The sequence below is a fragment of the Tachyglossus aculeatus genome, chromosome 7, assembly GCF_015852505.1.
Source record: "Tachyglossus aculeatus isolate mTacAcu1 chromosome 7, mTacAcu1.pri, whole genome shotgun sequence".
NCBI classification, from domain to species: domain Eukaryota; kingdom Metazoa; phylum Chordata; class Mammalia; order Monotremata; family Tachyglossidae; genus Tachyglossus; species Tachyglossus aculeatus.
Window position 1 is genome coordinate 16,586,069 of NC_052072.1, and position 22,050 is coordinate 16,608,118.

At 49.3% G+C, this 22,050-nt stretch overlaps 1 protein-coding gene across 1 annotated transcript in view; it reads left to right on the forward strand.

Moving 5' to 3' along the window:
• Window positions 1–21,758, forward strand: part of FGD2 (FYVE, RhoGEF and PH domain containing 2) — a 45,460-nt gene extending 23,702 nt beyond the window's left edge. The window contains exons 7-16 of the mRNA XM_038749320.1: window positions 2,271–2,329; window positions 5,101–5,247; window positions 9,261–9,353; window positions 11,923–12,002; window positions 14,458–14,488; window positions 14,741–14,833; window positions 16,091–16,222; window positions 19,134–19,280; window positions 19,467–19,613; window positions 21,482–21,758. Coding sequence (XP_038605248.1) covers window positions 2,271–2,329; window positions 5,101–5,247; window positions 9,261–9,353; window positions 11,923–12,002; window positions 14,458–14,488; window positions 14,741–14,833; window positions 16,091–16,222; window positions 19,134–19,280; window positions 19,467–19,613; window positions 21,482–21,703 — 1,151 coding nt within the window. The 3' untranslated portion in view covers window positions 21,704–21,758. The remainder of the gene's footprint in view (window positions 1–2,270; window positions 2,330–5,100; window positions 5,248–9,260; window positions 9,354–11,922; window positions 12,003–14,457; window positions 14,489–14,740; window positions 14,834–16,090; window positions 16,223–19,133; window positions 19,281–19,466; window positions 19,614–21,481) is intronic.
• Window positions 21,759–22,050: the final 292 nt, after the last annotated feature.

Here is a 22,050-nt window from a genome sequence, read left to right on the forward strand (position 1 = left end):
CACCTAATAATAATAATAATGGCATTTGTTAAGTGCTCACTATGTGCACATAATAATAATAATGATGGCATTTGTTAGGCACTTACTATGTGCAAAGCACTGTTCTAAGCGCTGGGGAGGATACAAGGTGATCAGGTTGTCCCACGTGAGGCTCACAGCATTCATTCCCATTTTACATAGTAAGCGCTTAACAAATGCCATCGTTATTATTATTGGAGAGGCCGTAAGTGGGCGGGGCCTGTGTGGGCCATAAGTGGGCGTGGCCGGTCGATGGGCGGGGCCTATTGGGTGGGACCGCAAATGGGCGTGGCCTGTCGGTGGGCGTGGCCTGTTTGGGTGATGAGTGGGCGTGGTCTGTCAGTGGGCGGCTCCTGTTGGGTGGGGGCGCAAGTGGGCGTGGCCTGTCGGTGGGCAGGGCCGTGTGGGCCATAAGTGGGAGGGGCCTCTCAGTGGGCGGCTCATATCGGGTGGGGACTCAAGTGGGCGGGGCCTGTTGGTGGGCGGGCCGTGTGGGCCATAAGTGGGTGTGGCCTGTTAGTGGGCGGTTCACATTGGGTGGGGCCCGTTGGTGGGCGGGGCCTGTTGGTGGGCGGATCCCATTAGGTGGGGGCTCCAGTGGGCGGGGCCTGATGGTGGGCGGGGCCTGCCTGTGGGTGGGCCCCTATTGGGTGGGGCGCAAGTGGGTGGGGTCTTCTGGTGGGCGGGGCCTGCTGATGGGAGGGGCCGTGTGGGCCATAAGTGGGCGGGGGCTGTCCGTGGGCTGATCCCATTGGGCGGGGACGCAAGTGGGCGGGGCCTGCTGGTGGGCGGGGCCGTGTGGGCCATAAGTGGGCGGGTCCTGTCAGTGGGCGGCTCCCATTGGGTGGGGAGACAAGTGGGCGGGGCCTGTTGGTGGGCGGGGCCTGCCAGTGGGCGGACCCTACTGGGTGGGGATACGAGTGGGCGGGGCCTGTTGATGGGCGGGGCCTGCCAGTGGGCGGACCCTACTGGGTGGGGATACGAGTGGGCGGGGCCTGTTGATGGGCGGGGCCTATTTGAGGGGCCTTAAGTGGGCGGGGCCTATTAGTGGGTCATGGGGGGGGGGGGGAGAGAGGGCTGCCAGCCGAGGGCCAACCCTCTCCTCCTCTCCCCTCTCCTCCTCTCCCCTCTCCTCCTCTCCCCTCTCCTCCTCTCCCCTCTCCTCCTCTCCCCTCTCCTCCTCTCCCCTCTCCTCCTCTCCCCTCTCCTCCTCTCCCCTCTCCTCCTCTCCCCTCTCCTCCTCTCCCCTCTCCTCCTCTCCTCCTCTCCCCTCTCCTCCTCTCCCCTCTCCTCCTCTCCCCTCTCCTCCTCTCCCCTCTCCTCCTCTCCCCTCTCCTCCTCTCCCCTCTCCTCCTCTCCCCTCTCCTCCTCTCCCCTCTCCTCCTCTCCCCTCTCCTCCTCTCCCCCTCTCCTCCTCTCCCCCTCTCCTCCTCTCCCCCTCTCCCCTCTCCCCCTCTCCCCTCTCCCCCTCTCCCCTCTCCCCCTCTCCCCCTCTCCCCCTCTCCCCTCTCCCCGCCGATCCTCTCCCCTCTCCCCTCTCCCCGCCGATCCTCTCCCCTCTCCCCTCTCCCCGCCGATCCTCTCCCCTCTCCCCTCTCCCCGCCGATCCTCTCCCCTCTCCCCTCTCCCCTCTCCTCCTCTCCCCTCTCCTCCTCTCCCCTCTCCTCCTCTCCCCTCTCCTCCTCTCCCCTCTCCTCCTCTCCCCTCTCCTCCTCTCCCCTCTCCTCCTCTCCCCTCTCCTCCTCTCCCCTCTCCTCCTCTCTTCCCCTCTTCCCCTCCTCCTCTCTTCCCCTCTTCCCCTCTTCCCCTCCTCTCCTCTTCCCCTCCCCTCCTCCCCCCTCCCTCTCTTCCCCTCCTCCCTCTCTTCCCCTCCTCCCCTCCTCCCTCTCTTCCTCTCCTCCTCTCTTCCTCTCCTCCCGTCCTCCTCTCCTCCCGTCCTCCTCTCCTCCCCTCCTCCCCCTCTTCCCCTCCTCCCCTCCTCCCTCTTCCCCTCCTCTTCTCCTCCCCTCCTCCCCTCCTCCCTCTCTTCCTCTCCTCCCCTCCTCTCCTCCTCCCCTCCTCCCCTCCTCCCTCTCTTCCCCTCCTCCCCTCCTCCCTCTCTTCCCCTCCTCCCCTACTCCCCTCCTCCCTCTCTTCCCCTCCTCCTCTCCTCCCCTCCTCCCTCTCTTCCCCTCCTCCTCTCCTCCTCTCCTCCTCTCCTACCCTCCTCCCCTCCTCCCCTTCCTCTCCCCTCCTGTCCTCCCTGTCCCCAGAAGCCCTGGATGTCATCTTCTCGGCCGCGCAGCACTCCAACGAGGCCATCGCCGAGATGGTCAGTAGAGTGGTGAGGGGGACCCCTCGGGACACCCCAACCCCTCTCCCCCAATACCCCCCTTCCAATCAATCAATCAGTGGTGTTTATTGAGCACTCACCACTCTAAGCGCTTCCAAGAGCTCGGTAATAATAATAAGGATGGCATTTGTTAAGCACTTACTATGTGCAAAGAGCTGGGGAGGATGCAAGGTGATCAGGTTGACCCACTTGGGGCTCACAGTCTTCATCCCCATTTTACAGATGAGGGAACTGAGGCCCAGAGAAGTGAAGTGACATGCCCAAAGTCACACAGCTGACGTGTGAGGGAGCCGGGATATGAACCCATGACCTCTGACTCCAAAGCCCGGGCTCTTTCCAATGAGCCACGCTGCTTCTCTGCTGCAACAAGAGTCAGGGGCGGCGATTCATCCCAGCGCTTAGAACAGTGCTTCACACATAGGAAGCACTTAACAAATGCCATCATTATTATTATTATTCATTTCATTCATTCATTCAATCATATTTATTGAGCACTTACTATGTGCAGAGCACTGCACTAAGTGCCGGAGAAGTTCAAGTTGGCAACATATAGAGACGGTCCCACCCAACAATGGGCTTGCAGTCTAGAAGGGAGAGACAGACAACAAAACAAAACATGGAGACAGGTGTCAAAATCGTCAGAACAAATAGAATTAAAGCTATATGCACATCATTAACAAAATAAATAAAATAGTAAGTATGTACAAGTCAAATAGAGTGATAAATCTGTACAAATATATATACAAGTGCTGTGGGGAGGGGAAGGAGGCAGGGCGGGGGGGATGGGGAGGAGGAGAGGAAAAAGGGGGCTGAGTGTGAGAAGGCCTCCGGGAGGAGGTGAGCTCTCGGTAGGTGAGGTGAGAGTAATAATAATAATAATAATAATAATGGTATTTGTTAAGCACTTACTATGTGCAAACTACTGTTCTAAGCGCTGGGGGGGGATACAAGGTGATCAGGTTGTCTCACGAGGGGCTCACAGTCTTAATCCCCATTTTACAGATGGGGGCACTGAGGCCCAGAGAAGTGAAGTGACTTGCCCAAAGTCACACAGCTGACAAGTAGCAGAGCCGGGATTAGGTAATGCCCAGGTTATGGGCTTGTGAAGCGGGGAGGCTAGTGACGTTGTCTGCGGCGATGAAAAAATCCGGGGGAGAAGGTTGGAGTGGGAGGATGAGGCATTCTGTAAACTCCCTGGTGGGAGGGAATTTATTGTAGTATTGTACTCTCCCAAGCCCTTAGTACAGTGCTCTGCACACAGTAAGCACTCAATAAATACTACTGAATGCCATCTTGCCTCCTTCCCTTCCCCACAGCACCTGTATATATGTATATATGTTTGTACATATTTATTACTCTATTTATTTTACTTGTACCTATCTATTCTATTTATTATATTTTGTTAATGTTTGGTTTCGTTCTCTGTCTCCCCCTTCTAGACTGTGAGCCCACTGTTGGGTAGGGACTGTCTCTATATGCTGCCAGCTTGTACTTCCCAAGCGCTTAGTCCAGTGCTCTGCACACAGTAAGCGCTCAATAAATACGATTGATTGATTGATCGATTCTGTAAACCCCCACCGGTTCCCTTCCCACTATGGAGAAGACATTTCTACAGGGCTGCTTGATCCCAGGTCCCTCGGACTCAGGAGGCCCTCAAAGTTCTGTTTTCCCCTTTCCAGGAAGTTTTTCCCGTTAGAGGTTAGGATTTCCATGTACTCAAGCTCCATAGGGAACAGCCTTGGGTTCCCGGAAAAGCTGTTGGGTGGCAGTGGAGGCTGCAGTACAAAGTTCTGGGGTTGAATGGTCTGTGCAATGACAGCTTAATGCAACACCTGTGTGCAATATCTAGTTACTACCTTCTAGCCCTCCCTTCCTCCTCTCTCCCTGGTTACCCAGTCTTCACTCCTTAATTCTGTTGTATTGTACACTCCCAAGCACTCAGTACAGTGCTCTCTGCACATAGTAAGCGCTCAACAAATAATAATAATAATGATGGCATTTATTAAGCGCTTACTATGTGCAAAGCACTGTTCTAAGCGCTGGGGAGGTTACACGGTTTTCAGGTTGTCCCACGTGGGGCTCCCAGTCTTAATCCCCATTTTACAGATGAGGTCACTGAGGCCCAGAGAAGTGAAGTGACTTGCCCAAAGTCACACAGCTGACAGTTGGCGGAGCCGAGATTTGAACCCATAACCTCCGACTCCAAAGCCCGGGCTCTTTTCCACTGAGCCACGCATGCCACTGATTGATTGAAGGACTCATCCATTTGCCATCAAGATCACCTAAAGGCTTGCAATCTGACAATGATCAGATTCCAAATGATCAAATCGGCACCTGGTTATACGTATTATATGTTTGTACGTATTTATTACTCTATTTCACTTGTACATATCTATTCTATTTATTTTCTTTTGCTAATATGTTTTGTTGTCTGTCTCCCCCTTCTAGACTGCGAGCCCACTGTTGGGTAGGGACTGTCTCTATATGTTGCCAACCTGTACTTCCCAAGCGCTTAGTCCAGTGCTCTGCACACAGTAAGCGCTCAATAAATACGATTGATTGATTGATTGATTGGATACGCTCCCTGCTCCCCGATTGCCAAGACCTCCCTCCTTCGCCCTCTGCTAAGCCCTCCACCCCGTCGCCCTTCTCCCCCCGACCCCGAGCCGAGTTCCTCGCCTTCCCCCCCGATGAGGCCTCCCGGCGGCCCCCCATCCCGCCCGGCACCTGTTGGTATTCCGGCTTTCCAGGAGCGCCTCCAGAACCTTTGGGAAGTGTACCAGCGGCTGGGGCTGGAGAACGACATCGTGGATCCTTCCAACGAGCTGCTCAGAGAGGGCCCCATCCAGAAGATCTCCTTCCGCCACAGCCACACTGCCGAGCGCTACCTGTTTCTGGTGGGCCGGGGCCGAAAGCTGGGGGTCCAAGGGTTCTTGACTATGTTTTACGCTTCCTAGGCCCTGTCCTAAGCACTAGGGTAGATCCAAGTTAGATTGGACACAGTCCCTGTCCCGCCTGGGGCTCGCCGTCTTAATCCCCATTTGACAGATGAGGGAACTGAGGCACAGAGAATGAAATGACTTGTCCGAGGTCACACAGCAGACAGGTGGCGGAGCCAGGATTAGAACCTGGGTCCTTCTGACTCCCGGGCCTGCGTTCAATCCACCAGGCCGTGCGGCTTCCCTGTTTATTATCCCTATTCTTATTGGGGTATAATTAATATGACAAGCACTTTAATAACAATAATAATGATGATGATGGCATTTGTTAAGCGCTAATTATGTGCAAAGCCCTGTTCTTAGCGCTGGGGAGGATACGTGGTGATGAAGTTGTCCCACGTGGGGCTCACAGTCTTCATCCCCGTTTTACAGGTGAGGGAACTGAGGCCCAGAGAAGTGAAGTGACTTGCCCAAAGTCACACAGCTGATGAGAAGCGGCGTGGCTTAGTGGTAAGAGCCCGGGCTTGGGAGCCAGAGGTCATGGGTTCTAATCCCGGCTCCCTCACATATCAGCCGGGTAATGGTCACTACTCTGTCTTCCCGAAGCAGCGTGGCTCAGTGGAAAGAGCCCGGGCTTTGGAGTCAGAGGTCAGGGGTTCAAATCCCGGCTCCACCAACTGTCAGCTGGGTGACTTGGGGCAAGTCACTTCACTTCTCTGGGCCTCAGTTCCCTCATCTGGAAAATGGGGATGAAGACTGTGAGCCCCACGTGGGACAACCTGATCACCTTGTAACCTCCCCAGCGCTTAGAACAGTGCTTTGCACATAGTAAACGCTTAATAAATGCCATTATTATTATTATTATTATTCCCGGACAGTTCCCTCCTCTGTAAAATGGGGATTAAGACTGTGAGCCCCACATGGGACAATCTGATTATCTTGTATCTACCCAGCGCTTAGAACAGTGCTTTGCACATAGTAAGAGCTCAATAAATGCCATTATTATTATTATTATTACCCCAGTGCTTAGAACAGTGCTAGGCACGTAGTAAGTGCTTAATAAATACCATCATCATTATTATTATTATTATTAATTAGCTTGTATCCACTCCAGTGCTTAGTACAGTGCCTGGTGCACAGTAAGCGCTTAACAAATACCATAATAATAATAATCAATCAATCAATCAATCGTATTTATTGAGCGCTTACTGTGTGCAGAGCACTGTACTAAGCACTTGGGAAGTCCAAGTCGGCAACACATAGAGACAGTGCCTGGCTCACAGTAAGCGCTTAACAAATACCGTAATAATAATAATAATCAATCAATCAATCAATCGTATTTATTGAGCACTTACTGTGTGCAGAGCACTGTACTAAGCGCTTGGGAAGTCCAAGTCGGCAACACATAGAGACAGTGCCTGGCGCACAGTAAGTGCTTAACAAATACCATAATAATAATCAATCAATCAATCGTATTTATTGAGCGCTTACTGTGTGCAGAGCACTGTACTAAACACTTGGGAAGTCCAAGTCGGCAACACATAGAGACAGTGCCTGGCGCACAGTAAGCGCTTAACAAATACCATAATAATAATAATCAATCAATCAATCAATCGTATTTATTGAGCGCTTACTGTGTGCAGAGCACTGGACTAAGCGCTTGGGAAGTCCAAGTCGGCAACACATAGAGACAGTGCCTGGCGCACAGTAAGTGCTTAACAAATACCATAATAATAATCAATCAATCAATCGTATTTATTGAGCGCTTACTGTGTGCAGAGCACTGTACTAAACACTTGGGAAGTCCAAGTCGGCAACACATAGAGACAGTGCCTGGCGCACAGTAAGCGCTTAACAAATACCATAATAATAATAATCAATCAATCAATCAATCGTATTTATTGAGCGCTTACTGTGTGCAGAGCACTGGACTAAGTGCTTGGGAAGTACAAGTCGGCAACACATAGAGACAGTGCCTGGCGCACCGTAAGCGCTTAACAAATACCCTAATAATAATCAATCAATCAATCGTATTTATTGAGCGCTTACTGTGTGCAGAGCACTGTACTAAGCGCTTGGGAAGTACAAGTCGGCAACACACACAGTGCCTGGCGCACAGTAAGTGCTTAACAAATACCATAATAATAATCAATCAATCAATCGTATTTATGGAGCGCTTACTGTGTGCAGAGCACTGTACTAAGCACTTGGGAAGTACAAGTCGGCAACACATACAGTGCCTGGTGCACAATAAGCGCTTAACAAATACCATAATAATAATAATCAATCAATCAATCAATCGTATTTATTGAGCGCTTACTGTGTGCAGGGCACTGTACTAAGCACTTGGGAAGTCCAAGTCGGCAACACATAAGAGACAGTCCCTACCCAACAGTGGGCTCACAGTCTAGAAGGGGGAGACAGAGAACAAAACCAAACATACCAACTAAATCATCATCATCATCATCAATCGTATTTATTGAGCACTTACTACGTGCAGAGCACTGTACTAAGCGCTTGGGAAGTATCTATTCTAAATAAAATATCTATTCTAAATAAAATAAATAGAATAGATATGTACATGTAAGGTAAATAAATAGAGTAATAAATATGTACAAACATATATACATATATACAGGTAATAATAATAATTATCTTTACTTGTAATATTTGTTAATTGCTTGTGTGCCAAGCACGGTACTAGGCACCGAGCTAAATACAAGATTCATTCATTCAGTCATCATCATCAATCGTATTTATTGAGCGCTTACTATGTGTAGAGCACTGTATGTGTTGCCGACTTGTACTTCCCAAGCGCTTAGTCCAGTGCTCTGCACACAGTAAGTGCTCAATAAATACGATTGATTGATTGATTGATTATTATTACGGTATTTGTTAAGCGCTTACTGTGCGCCAGGCACTGTCTCTATGTGTTGCCGACTTGGACTTCCCAAGCGCTTAGTCCAGTGCTCTGCACACAGTAAGCGCTCAATAAATACGATTGATTGATTGATTGATTATTATTACGGTATTTGTTAAGCGCTTACTGTGCGCCAGGCACTGTCTCTATGTGTTGCCGACTTGGACTTCCCAAGCGCTTAGTACAGTGCTCTGCACACAGTAAGCGCTCAATAAATACGATTGATTGATTGATTGATTATTATTATTATGGTATTTGTTAAGCGCTTACTCTGCGCCAGGCACTGTCTCTATGTGTTGCCGACTTGGACTTCCCAAGCGCTTAGTCCAGTGCTCTGCACACAGTAAGCGCTCAATAAATACGATTGATTGATTGATTGATTATTATTATTATGGTATTTGTTAAGCGCTTACTGTGCGCCAGGCACTGTCTCTATGTGTTGCCGACTTGGACTTCCCAAGCGCTTAGTACAGTGCTCTGCACCAGTAAGCGCTCAATAAATACGATTGATTGATTGATTATTATTATTATGGTATTTGTTAAGCGCTTACTGTGCGCCAGGCACTGTCTCTATGTGTTGCCGACTTGGACTTCCCAAGTGCTCAGTACAGTGCTCTGCACCAGTAAGCGCTCAATAAATACGATTGATTGATTGATCGATTATTATTATTATGGTATTTGTTAAGCGCTTACTGTGCGCTTAACAAATACTTCCCAAGCTAAGCGCTTGGGAAGTACAAATCGGCAACATCTAGAGACAGTCCCTACCCAACAGTGGGCTCACGGTCGAAAAGGGGGAGACAGAGAACCAAACCAAACATACTAACAAAATAAAATAAATAGAATAGATATGTACAAATGAAATAAATAGAGTAAAAAAAAATTTATTGAGCGCTTACTGTGCGCCGAGCACTGTACTAAGCGCTTGAATACAGATAATCAGGTCCAACGCCCGGCGGGTGGGTCTCACCGGACCAGGGGTGGAGGGAGGGTTGGGACCAGGAGCTGCCCGCCTATGCCCACCTCCTGACAGGCCCCTTGGTTGCCACAGTTCAACAACATGCTACTGTACTGCGTGCCCAAAATGATCCAGGTGGGCGCAGAGTTCCAGGTGAGGACACGGATCGACGTGGAGGGGATGAAGGTGAGTCGGCCGCCGGCGGAGAGTCCGGGGAGCGGGGCCCCGGGGGCCCGCAGGCCCAGAGAATCAATCAATCAATCAATCAATCGTATTTATTGAGCGCTTACTATGTGCAGGGCACTGTACTAAGCGCTTGGGAAGTACAAATCGGCAACACATAGAGACAGTCCCTACCCAACAGTGGGCTCACAGTCTAAAAGGGGGAGACAGAGAACAAAACCAAACGTACCAACAAAATAAAATAAATAGGATAGAAATGTACAAGCAAAATAAATAGAGTAATAAATATGTAGCGTGGCTCGGTGGAAAGAGCCCGGGCTTTGGAGTCGGAGGTCGTGGGTTCAAATCCCGGCTCCGCCAACTGTCATCATCATCAATCGTATTTATTGAGCGCTTATTATGTGCAGAGCACTGGACTAAGCGCTTGGGAAGTACAAGTTGGCAACATATAGAGACGGTCCCTACCCAACAGTGGGCTCACAGTCTAAAAGGGGGAGACGGAGAACAAAACCAAACATACTAACAAAATAAAATAAATAGAATAGATATGTACAAGTAAAATAAATAAATGAATAGGGTAATAAATATGTACAAACATATATACATATATACAGGTGCTGTGGGGAAGGGAAGGAGGTAAGATGGGGGGGATGGAGAGGGGGACGAGGGGGAGAGGAAGGAAGGGGCTCATGACTTTGGCCAAGTCACTTCACGTCTCTGGGCCTCAGTTCCCTCATCTGGAAAATGGGGATGAAGACTGGGAGCCCCCCGTGGGACAACCCGATCACCTTGTAACCTCCCCAGCGCTTAGAACGGTGCTTTGCACATAGTAAGCGCTTAATAAATACCATCATTATTATTATAATGATGATAATGATAAAAGGAGAAGAGAAGCAGCGTGGCTAAGTGACAAGAGCCCGTCTTTGGGAGTCAGAGGATGTGGGGTTCTGAGCCCTGCTGCGCCACTTGTCCGCTGTGTGATCTCCGACAAGCCACTTAACTTCTCTGCGCCTCAGTTACCTCATCTGTAAAAAGGGGGTTAAAACTGTGAGCCCTGCGTGGCACAACCTGATTACCTCAGTACTTACAACAGTGCTTGGCACGTAGTAAGTGCTTCACAAATACCATTATTATTAGTAGGAGTAGTATTCTAAAAACTGCATCATCGACCCCTGAATAATCAGACAACGTCTGTCTGGACCAAATTCATTCATTCATTCATTCGATAGTTGCCAACTATAAATACGATAAATACGTATTTATACACATTAACAATAAATACGATTGATGATGATAGTATTTATTGAGCGCTTACTGTGTGCAGAGCACTGTACTAAGCACTTGGGAAGTACAAGTCGGCAACATATAGAGACGGTCCCTACCCAACAGCGGGCTCACAGTACATATTTATTACTCTATTTATTTTATTTGTACCTATTTATTCTATTTACTTTATTTTGTTAATATGTTTGGTTTTGTTCTCTGTCTCCCCCTTCTAGACTGTGAGCCCACTGTTGGGTAGAGACCATCTCTAGATGTTGCCAACTTGGACTTCCCAAGCGCTTAGTCCAGTGCTCTGCACACAGTAAGCGCTCAATAAATATGAATGAATGAATGAATAGAAATGGAGAAGCAGTGTGGCCTAACGGAAAGAGCTGGGGCCTGCGATTCAGAGGACCTGGGTTCCAATCCCAGCTCCACCACTTGTCCATTGTGTGACCTTGGGCAAGTCTCTTCACTTCTCTGTTCCTCAGAGAAGTAAAATGGGGAGTAAGACCGTGAGCCCCATGTGAGACAGGGACTGTGTCCAACCTGATTTGTTTTTCTCTTCCCCAGCGCTTGGAACAGTGCTTGACACATAGTAAGCGCTTAACGAATACGATCATTATTATAATGATTATTATTTTAATCCCGGCTCTGCTACCTGCTTCCTGCGTGGCATGACAAGCCATTTAACTTCTCTGTGCCTCAGTTTCCTCATCAGTAAGATGGGAATTCAATACCTGTTCTTCCACCCCCCCCCCCAAGCTGTGAGCCTCTTGGGGGAGAGGAACTGAGTTTGACCTGATGATCTTGTACCTTCCACAGCGCTTAGTATAGTGCTTGACACATAGTAGCCTGGCTTAGTGGATATGGCACAGGCCTGGGATTCAGAAGGACCTGGGTTCTAATCCTGGCTCCACCACACGTCTGCTGTGTAACCTTGAGCAAGTCACTTAACATCTCTGGGCCTCAGTTACCTCATCTGTAAAATGGGGATTAAGAGTGCGTCCAACGTGATTAGAACAGTGCTTGGCACATAGTAAGTGCTTAACAAGTGCCATAATTACTCTAATAATGGTATTTGCTCAGCGCTTACTATGTGCTGAGCACTGTTCTAGTATTGCCGAACATTGTTCTGTCTTGCTTGTCCTTCATCATCTGGGCCTTCTGTCCCCCTACCCGCTGCCCACCCTTGATCCCCAAGCCCGGCCCTGGCTACCCTGTGGCTGCCCAGTGATTATTCCCATGAAGAGGAAGAGCTGAGGGTTGGAGGGAAAAGTTGGGGTGCCACTGCTCACTGTGTTCGCAGGTCCGAGAGCTGAATGATGTGGAGTTCCCCAATTCCTTCCTCGTCTCGGGGAAACAGCGAACCCTGGAATTACAAGCTCGGTAAGGTGCCTGCGAGGCCAGGAATGTTGAGACAGGAGGGGAGGGAAGGAAGGAGGGAGGGAAGGAGGGAAAGAGGGATTGAGGGAGGGAAGGAAGGAGGGATTGAGGGAGGGAAGGAAGGAGGACTTGGGGGAGGGAAGGAAGGAGGGATTGAGGGAGGGAAGGAAGGAGGAAGGGAAGGAGGAATTGAGGGAGGGAGGGACTGAGGGAGGGAAGGAAGGAAGAAAAGAAAGAAGGAAGGAAGGAGAAGGAAGGAAGGACAAAGGTTTCATTCATTCATTCAATCGTATTTATTGAGAGCTTACTGTGAGCAGAGCACTGTACTAAGCGCTTGGGAAGTCCAAGTCGGCAACATCTAGAGACGGTCCCTACCCAACAATGGGCTCACAGCCTAGAAGGGGGAGACAGGCAACAAAACAAAACATGGAGACAGGTGTCAAAGTCGTCAGAACAAATAGAATTAAAGCTAGATGCACATCATTAACAAAGTTAATAGAATAGTAAATATGTACAAGTAAAATAGAGTGATAAATCTGTACAAATGTACATAGAAGTGCTGTGGGGAGGGGAAGGAGGTAGGGCCGGGGGGATGGGGAGGAGGAGAGGAAAAAGGGGGGTCAGTCTGGGAAGGCCTCCTGGAGGAGGTGAGCTCTCAGTAGGGCCTTGAAGGGAGGAAGAGAGCTAGCTCGGCAGATGTGCGGATGGAGGGCGTTCCGGGCCAGGGGGAGGATGTGGGCCGGGGGTCGAATGTGGGACAGGCGAGAACGAGGTACAATGAGGAGGTTAGCGGCGGCAGAGGAGTGGAGGGTGCGGGCTGAGCTGGAGAAGGAGAGAAGGGAGGTGAGGGAGGAGGGGGTGAGGTGATGGACGGCCTTGAAGCCAAGAGTGAGGAGTTTTTGCTTGATGTATAGGTTGACAGGCAGCCACTGGAGATTTTTGAGAAGGGGAGTGACATGCCCAGAGCGTTTCGGCACAAAGATGATCCAGGCAGCAGCGTGAAGTATAGACTGAAGTGGGGAGAGACAGGAGGATGGGAGATCAGAGAGGAGGCTGATGCAGTAATCCAGTCGGGATAGGATGAGAGATTGAACCAGCAGGGTAGTGGTTTGGATGGAGAGGAAAAGCGGATCTTGGCGATGTTGTGGAGGTGAGACCGGCAGGTTTTGGTGATGGATTGGATGTGTGGGGTTAACGAGAGAGTGTAGTTGAGGATGATACCAAGATTGTGGGCTTGTGAGACAGGAAGGATGGTAGTGCTGTCTACGGTGACGGGAAAGTCAGGGAGAGGGCAGGGTTTGGGAGGAAGATAAGGAGTTCAGTCTTGGACATATTGAGTTTTACATGGCGGGCAGACATCCCGATGAAGATGTCCTGAAGGCAGGAGGAGACACGAGCCTGAAGGGAGGGAGAGAGAGCAGGGGCAGAGATGTAGATTTGGGTGTCATCAACGTAGAGATGATAATTGAAGCCGTGGGAGTGAATGAGTTCACCAAGGGAGTGAGTGTAGATAGAGAACAGAAAGAGACCAAGAACTGACCCTTGAGGAACCACTATAGTAAGGGTTGGGAGGGGAGGAGGAGTCCACGAAGGAGAACAGAGAGTGAATGACCAGAGAGATGAGGAGAACCAGGAGAGGACAGTCAGTGAAGCCAAGGTTGGATAACATGTTGAGGAGAAGAGGATGGTCCACAGTGTCAAAGGCAGCTGAGAAGTCGAGGAGGATTAGGATGGAGTAGGAGCCATTGGATTTGGCAAGAAGGAGGTCGTGGGTGACCTTAGAGAAGGTGGTTTCAGTGGAGTGGAGGGGACGGAAGCCAGATTGGAAGGAGTCCGGGAGAGAGTTGGAGGGGAGGAATTCGAGGCAGCGAATGTAGACGACTCGCTTCAGGATTTTGGAAAGGAAAGGTAGGAGGGAGAAGGGACAGTAACTGGAGGGGGCCGTGGGGTCAAGGGAGGGTTTTTTTAGGATGGGGGAGACATTGGCTTATTTGAAGGCAGAGGGGAAGGAACAAGTGGAAAGTGAGCAGTTGAAGATGGAAGTTAGGGAGGGGAGAAGGGAAGGGGCGAGAGACTTCATAAGACGAGAGGGAATGGGGTCTGAAGCACAGGTGGATGGAGTAGCACTTGAGAGGAAGGAGGAGATCTCATCTGAAGATACTGCTGGGAAGGATGGGAGAGTAGCAGAGAGGGTTGAGAGCAGGGGGGTTGGAGAAGGGGGAGGAGTGAATTTGGGGAGCTCAGACCTGATGGAGTTAATTTTATTAATGGAGTAGGAGGCCAGATCGTTGGGGGTGAGGGACAGAGGAGGGGGAGGAACAGGGGGCCTGAGAAGGGAGTTAAATGTATGGAAGAGCTGACAGGGATGACGGGCATGGGTGTCAATAAGGGAGGAGAAATGGTTTGGTCAAGGACTCCCCCCGCACCCCTCTAAGAACTGCTTCCCCTCTCTGGACAGGTCTCCGGAGGAAATGAATTCCTGGATCCAGGTAATGAGCCCTGCCTGGGCTGTGAGTGGAGAAGGGAGGGAGGGAGGGAAGGAAGAAGGGCCCCCTTGGCTCCATCTCTCTGTTTATTGGCTTTATTTCATGACCTCTGCCCCTGGGTGCTTCTCACTGGCCCTGTCCTGGTCCTTCCTGAAGGTCCCTCCCGGCCTCCCCCCAGCCCCCAGGAACCAGGGACCAGTGGCTCTGGGAGACTGGGGGGAGGCAGAATGCACCCCATTCCTTTCTGTGTCCCAGACCTGCCTCATAGCCATCAGCCAGTGCGAGAAGAGGAATAAAACCTTCAAGGCTGCGGTCCAGGGACCTGAGGGGGACCTTCAGGCGCCCCAGGTAACTCAGTCAGTCAGGCAGTCTGCCAGTCGATCTATTTATTGGGCACTTACGATGTGCAGAGCACTGTACCGAGCACTTGGGAGAGAAGGATGGTATAACAATATCACAGGCACATTCCCTGCCCATGACAAGCTTGCAGTCCAGAGGGGGAGACAGACATTAATGTAAATAAGTGACAGATATGGACATAAATGCTGTGGGGCTGGGACGGGGGATGAAGAAAGGGAACCAGTCAAGGTGGCGCAGAAGGGAGTGGGAGATATACATGTCTATACATATATACATATCTATTCTATATCTATTCTATATCTATTCTGTATTCTATATACCTATTCTATATATCTCTACATATCTATGTACATATCTATTCTATTTATTTTATTTTGTTAGTATGTTTGGTTTTGTTCTCTGTCTCCCCCTTTTAGACTGTGAGCCCACTGTTGGGTAGGGACTGTCTCTATATGTTGCCAACTTGTACTTCCCAAGCGCTTAGTCCAGTGCTCTGCACACAGTAAGCGCTCAATAAATACGATTGATGATGATGATGATGATATCTATTCTATATCTATTCTATATCTATTCTATATATCTATACATATCTATGTACATATCTATTCTATTTATTTTATTTTGTTAGTATGTTTGGTTTTGTTCTCTGTCTTCCCCCTTTTAGACTGTGAGCCCACTGTTGGGTAGGGACTGTCTCTATATGTTCTCAACTTGTACTTCCCAAGCGCTTAGTCCAGTGCTCTGCACACAGTAAGCGCTCAATAAATACTATTGATGATGATGATGATGATATCTATTCTATATCTATTCTATATATCTATTCTATATATCTATACATATCTATGTACATATCTATTCTATTTATTTTATTTTGTTAGTATGTTTGGTTTTGTTCTCTGTCTTCCCCCTTTTAGACTGTGAGCCCACTGTTGGGTAGGGACTGTCTCTATATGTTGCCAACTTGTACTTCCCAAGCGCTTAGTCCTGTGCTCTGCACACAGTAAGCGCTCAATAAATGCGATTGATGATGATGACGATGAGAAGAGGAAAGGGGGGCTTAGGAAAGAGAAGGCCTCTTGGAGGAGATGGGGAGAGTCAAGGTTTGGAGCCCAGACCCTTGGGTCCGGTCCTCTCCACATGGGACACGCGGAGGGGGGTGGGAGTGGTCAGGGAGAGCTGGAGGGAGAGGCTGGTGGGGGAGAGCCCCAGGAAGGGGATGATTAGCCTCTCCTTCCCCACACGCAGCTCAAGTGCGAGGAACTGGGTCTGCGGGCCCCACAGTGGGTGCGAGACAAGATGGTGACCATGTGCATGCGCTGCCGGGAGCCCTTCAACGCCCTCACCCGCCGGCGGCACCACTGTCGGGCCTGTGGTTACGTGAGTAGTCCCGTTCCCAAGCCCCCTTCCCTGCCCTTCCCTGTGGTTAGCAAGGCAGCCCGTGTTCCGGTCAGTGTGGAAGCAGTTGGGATGAAGAGGCAGAGTCTAGAGATGCTGGGAACGTAGAACTGACAGGATCTGGTGGCAGACCGAATGTGCAGGTTGAATGAGATGGATGAATCAAGGCTAATGCCAAGGTGCCAAGGTGCGTGGTAGTATTTTCTAAAGGGATCATCATCATCATCAATCGTATTTATTGAGTGCTTACTATGTGCAGAGCACTGTACTAAGCGCTTGGGAAGTACAAATTGGCAACATATAGACACAGTCCCTACCCAACAGTGGGCTCACAGTCTAAAAGATGGGATGGGAAAGTTAGTGGGAGGCAGGGTTTGGGGGGGGAAGATGAGAAATCCTGTTTTGGACCAGTTTAGTTTGAAGGGACAGTGGGACATAATAATAACAATAATAATAATAATAATGATTATGGTATTTGTTAAGCACTTACTATGGGAATTAAGACTGCGAGCCCTCTGTGGGCAAGCTTGTTGTAGGGAGGGGATGTGTCTGTTAATTGTTATTTTGTATTCTCCCAAGCACTCTGTGCAGTGCTTTGCCCACAGTAAGCACTCAATAAATTCGATTGAATGAATGAATGAGTGAATGATAGGAACTCTGTGCAACCTGATTTGCTTGTAATAATAATAATAGTGATGGCATTTATTAAGTGCTTATGTGCAAAGCGCTGTTCTAAGCGCTGGGGAGGTTACAAGGTGATAAGGCTGTCCCACAGAGGGCTCACAGTCTTAATCCCCTTTTTGCAGATCAGGTAACTGAGGCACAGAGAAGTGAAGTGACTTGCCTAAGGTCACACAGCTGACAATTGGCGGAGCTGGGATTTGAACCCATGACCTCTAACTCTATTTATTTATTTTACTTGTACATATCTATTCTATTTATTTTATTTTGTTAGTATGTTTGGTTTTGTTCTCTATCTCCCCCTTCTAGACTGAGAGCCCACTGTTGGGTAGGGACTGTCTCTATATGTTGCCAACTTGTACTTCCCAAGCGCTTAGTACAGTGCTCTGCACACAGTAAGCACTCAATAAATATGATTGATTGATTGATTGATTACTATGTGGCAGGTGCCGTTCTAAGCGCTGGGGTGGTTACAAGGAAATCGGGGTGAACATAGTCCCTGTTCCACATTGGGCTCAAAGTCTCAACCCCAATTTACAGATGAGGTAACTGAGGCCTAGACTAAGAGCAGTGACTTACCCAAGGTCACACAGCAGACATGTAGGGGAGCCAGGATTAGAATCCATGACTTTCTGACTCCCAAGTAATAATAATAATAATGATGATGGCATTTATTAAGTGCTTACTATGTGCAAAGCACTGTTCTAAGCGCTGGGGAGGTTACAAGGTGATCAGGTTGTCCCATGGGGGGCTCACAGTCAATCCCCATTTTACAGATGAGGGAACTGAGGCACAGAGAAGTAAAGTGACCTGCCCAAAGTCACACAGCCGGCAATTGGCGGAGCCGGGATTTGAACCCAAGGCCTCTGACTCCAAAGCCCGGGCTTTTTCCACTGAGCCACGCTGCTTCTCTAGTAGAAATCCAAGTAGAAATGTCTTGAAGGCAGGAGGAATCGTGAGATTGCCAAGAAGCAGAGAGGCCAGGGCTGGAGAGGTAGATTTGGGAATCTTCCACATCCATTCATTCAGTCGTATTTATTGAGCGCTTACGGTGTGCAGAGCACTGGACTACATAAAAATCGTAGTTGAAGCTGTGGGAATAAATGAATTCTCCAAGGGACTGAGTGTATCTGGAGAATGGAAGGGGACCCAGAACTGAACCTTGAGGGACTCCCAAAGTTAGGGGGTGGGAGGAAGAGGAGGAGCCCACGAAAGAGACTGAAAAGGAGCGGTCAGAGAAATAGGAGGAGAACCAAGAGAGGATAGTGTCTGTAAGCCAAGGTTGGATAATGTTTCCAGGAGAGGAGTTTGGTCCGCAGTGTTGAAGGCAGCTGAGAGAAGTCAAGGAGGATTAGGATGGAGTAGAGGCCGTTGGATCAGGCAAGAAGGAGATTCATTCATTCAGTCATATTTATTGAGCGCTTACTGTGTGCAGAGCACCGTACTAAGCGCTTGGGAAGTACAAGTCGGCAACATATAGAGACGGTCTCCCTACCCAACAACGGGCTCACAGTCTAGAAGGAGATCATCATCGTCATCATCATCATCAATCGTATTTATTGAGCGCTTACTATGTGCAGAGCACTGTACTAAGCGCTTGGGAAGTACAAGTTGGCAACATATAGAGACAGTCCCTACCCAACAGTGGGCTCACAGTCTAAAAGGGGGAGACAGAGAACAAAACCAAACATACTAACAAAATAAAATAAATAAAATAGATATGTACAAGTAAAATAAATAGAGTAATAAATATGTACAAACATATATACATATATACAGTCAGTATATATGTATATAAGTTGGTGACCTTAGAGAGGGCAGTTTCCGTGAAGATGGGGGGAGCCAGATTGCAGGATGTTGAGGAGAGAGTTGAAGGAGAGGAAGTGGAGGCAGTGGGTGTAAACAACTGACTTGTGGAGTTTAGAAAGGAATGGTAGAAGGGAGATGGGGCGATAACTGGAAGATCCCATCGCCTCTAGACTGTAAGCTCGTTGTGGTCAGGGAACATGTCTACCACCTGTTATATTTTACTCATCCAAGCACTGAGTACAGTGCTCTGCACACAGTAAGCCTCAATAAATATTACCGATCACCTTCTGCCTCTCACCCTCATCGCCCGTCCCTTCCCGGTTCCCGCCCTCCGGTTCTCCCTGGACCCCCCGCCCCGTCCCCCTCCCTGGTTGCCGGGCCTGACCCTCAGCCTTCCCCGAAGGTGGTCTGTGCCAGATGCTCGGACTTCCGTGCTGAGCTGAAATACGACGAGAACCGGCCCAATCGCGTCTGCCTGGAATGCTACGTCTTCCTGACTGGAAATCTGCTCCCCGAGGAAAAGGAGGAGAGACGGAAGGGGATCCTGGAGGTGCAGGCGGGTGGGGGCCGGAGCGGGAAGGCAAAGCTTGGGGTGGGGGACCACAGGCCGAGGCCTTGAGTCCTCGGGGCTGGGGCCTGGGGACGAGGGGAGTCACCCTGGAGGCTGGGGATCGGGCCTCCCGCCGGTCCGGGGACTGACCGACTCTGTCCGTTTGTCCGTCTGTCTGTCTGCCAGAAAGAGTCAGCGAAGGCGTCGGGGCAGAGCTTGATCTGCAGCTTCCTGCAGCTGCTGGGAGACAAGGGTGGGAAGGGCGGCCTGCGGGGCTGGTTCGTGATCCCCCGGGATGACCCGCTGGTCCTGTACATCTACGCCGCCCCACAGGTGGGAACGGGCCTGGGGGCGGACAGGGACGGGGGTCGGGGGTCGGGGGGGCGGATATCGGCCGGCCAGGAAGCGTTGGACATCACTGGACATTCAGGCGCTGGCCTAAGGAGGAAGCCATCCCAAAAGGTGAGGGGGTGGGGGAGAAAAAAGCAGCAGCCGGGGCCTCCTCTTCCCCCTGCCCTTGAGATAATAGTAGCAAAAATAATAATAATAATATTCATTCAATCATATGTAATGAAGCGCTTACTGTGTGCAGAGCACCGTACGAAGCGCTTGGGAAGTACAGTTCAGCAACAAATAGAGACAATCGCTACCCACAACGGACTCACAGTCTAGAAGCCGGGGGGAGGTAACTGAGGCCCAGAGAAGAGACTGTGAGCCCGTTGTTGGGTAGGGACCGTCTCTATAGGTTGCCGACTTGTACTTCCCAAGCGCTTAGTACAGTGCTCTGCACACAGTAAGTGCTCAATAAATACGATTGAGTGAGAGAGAAACATCAAAACAAGTAAACAGGCATCAGTGGGATCATTATAAATACAATTATATAAACACACCGTTAATAAAGTAAATAGAATTACAAGTATATACATATATACACAGTATATAAGAAGAATATATTATATTATATATTTTATTATATTATATATCATATTATATAATGAGCCCGTTGTTGGGTAGGGACTGTCTCTATATGTTGCCGACTTGTACTTCCCAACCGCTTAGTACAGTGCTCTGCACACAGTAAGCGCTCAATAAATACGATTGAATGAATGAATGAATAATATAATAATAGTATTTGTTAAGAGCTTACTATGTGCCGAGCGTTGTTCTAAGCGCTGGGGTAGCTACTAGTTCATTCATTCATTCAATCGTATTTATTGAGCGCTTACTGTCTGCAGAGCACTGTACTAAGCCCTTGGGAAGTCCAAGTTGGCAACATCTAGAGACAGTCCCTACCCAACAGCGGGCTCACAGTCTAGAAGGGGGAGACAGACAATGAAACAAAACATATTAACAAAATAAAATAAATAGAATAAACATGTACAAATAAAATAAATAAATAGAGTAATAAATCAGTACAAATATATATACATATATACAGGTGCTGTGGGGAGGGGAAGGAGGTAAGGAGGGGGCATGGGGAGGGGGAGGGAAGGGAGGGGAAGGAGGGGGCTCAGTCTGGGAAGACCACATTATATATTATATTAATCAATCAATCAATCGTATTTATTGAGTGCTTACTGTGTGCAGAGCACTGTACTAAGCACTTGGGAAATACAAATTGGCAACATATAGAGATGGTCCCTACCCAACAGCGGGCTCACAGTTTAGAAGGGGGAGACAGACAACAAAACGAAACATATTAACAAAATAAAATAAACAGAATAGTAAATATGAGCCCATTGTTGGGGAGAGACTGTCTCTATATGTTGCCAACTTGTACTTCCCAAGCGCTTGGTACAGTGCTCTGCACACAGTGCTCAATAAATATGATTGAATGAATGAATAATATAATAATTGTACTTGTTAAGAGCTTACTATGTGCCGAGCATTGTTCTAAGCACTGTGGTAGGTACTAGTTAATCACACTGGACATAGTCCATAGTTATTTATTTTACTTGTACATATCTATTCTATTTATTTTATTTTGTTAGTATGTTTGGTTTTGTTCTCTGTCTCCCCCTTTTAGACTGTGAGCCCACTGTTGGGTAGGGACTGTCTCTCTATGTTGCCAACTTGGACTTCCCAAGCGCTTAGTCCAGTGCTCTGCACACAGTAAGCGCTCAATAAATACGATTGATGATGATGATGATGATGAGTCCCTGTCCCCCAAGGGGCTCACGGTCTTCCTCCCTCTGCTGTAGGACGTGAAAGCCCACACCTCCATCCCCCTGCTTGGATACCAGGTGAAAGACGGACCCCCCACGGACCCCCGAGCCTTCCGGCTGCTTCAGTCAGGCCAGGCCTACACCTTCAGGGCCGAGTCCGAGGAGCTGAAGCGACGTTGGATGAGCGCCATGGCGCAAGCGGCTAGCGGCGAGGGCCCCTCGGAGGCGGATGGGGATTCCTCGGATGAGCTGGAGTGAACGGGCGTCTGCGGGACCCCTCCCTCTCCCCATCATCATCCATCGTCAATCGTATTTCTTGAGCGCTTACTGTGTGCAGAGCACTGTACTAAGCACTTGGGAAGTACAAGTTGGCAACACAGAGAGACAGTCCCTACCCAACAGTGGGCTCACAGTCTAAAAGGGGGAGACAGAGAACAAAACCAAACATACTAACAAAATAAACTAAATAGAATAGATATGTACAAGTAAAATAGAGTAACAAATATGTACAAACATATATACATATATACAGGTGCTGTGGGGAAGGGAAGGAGGTAAGATGGGGGGTGGAGAGGGGGACGAGGGGGAGAGGAAGGAAGGGGCTC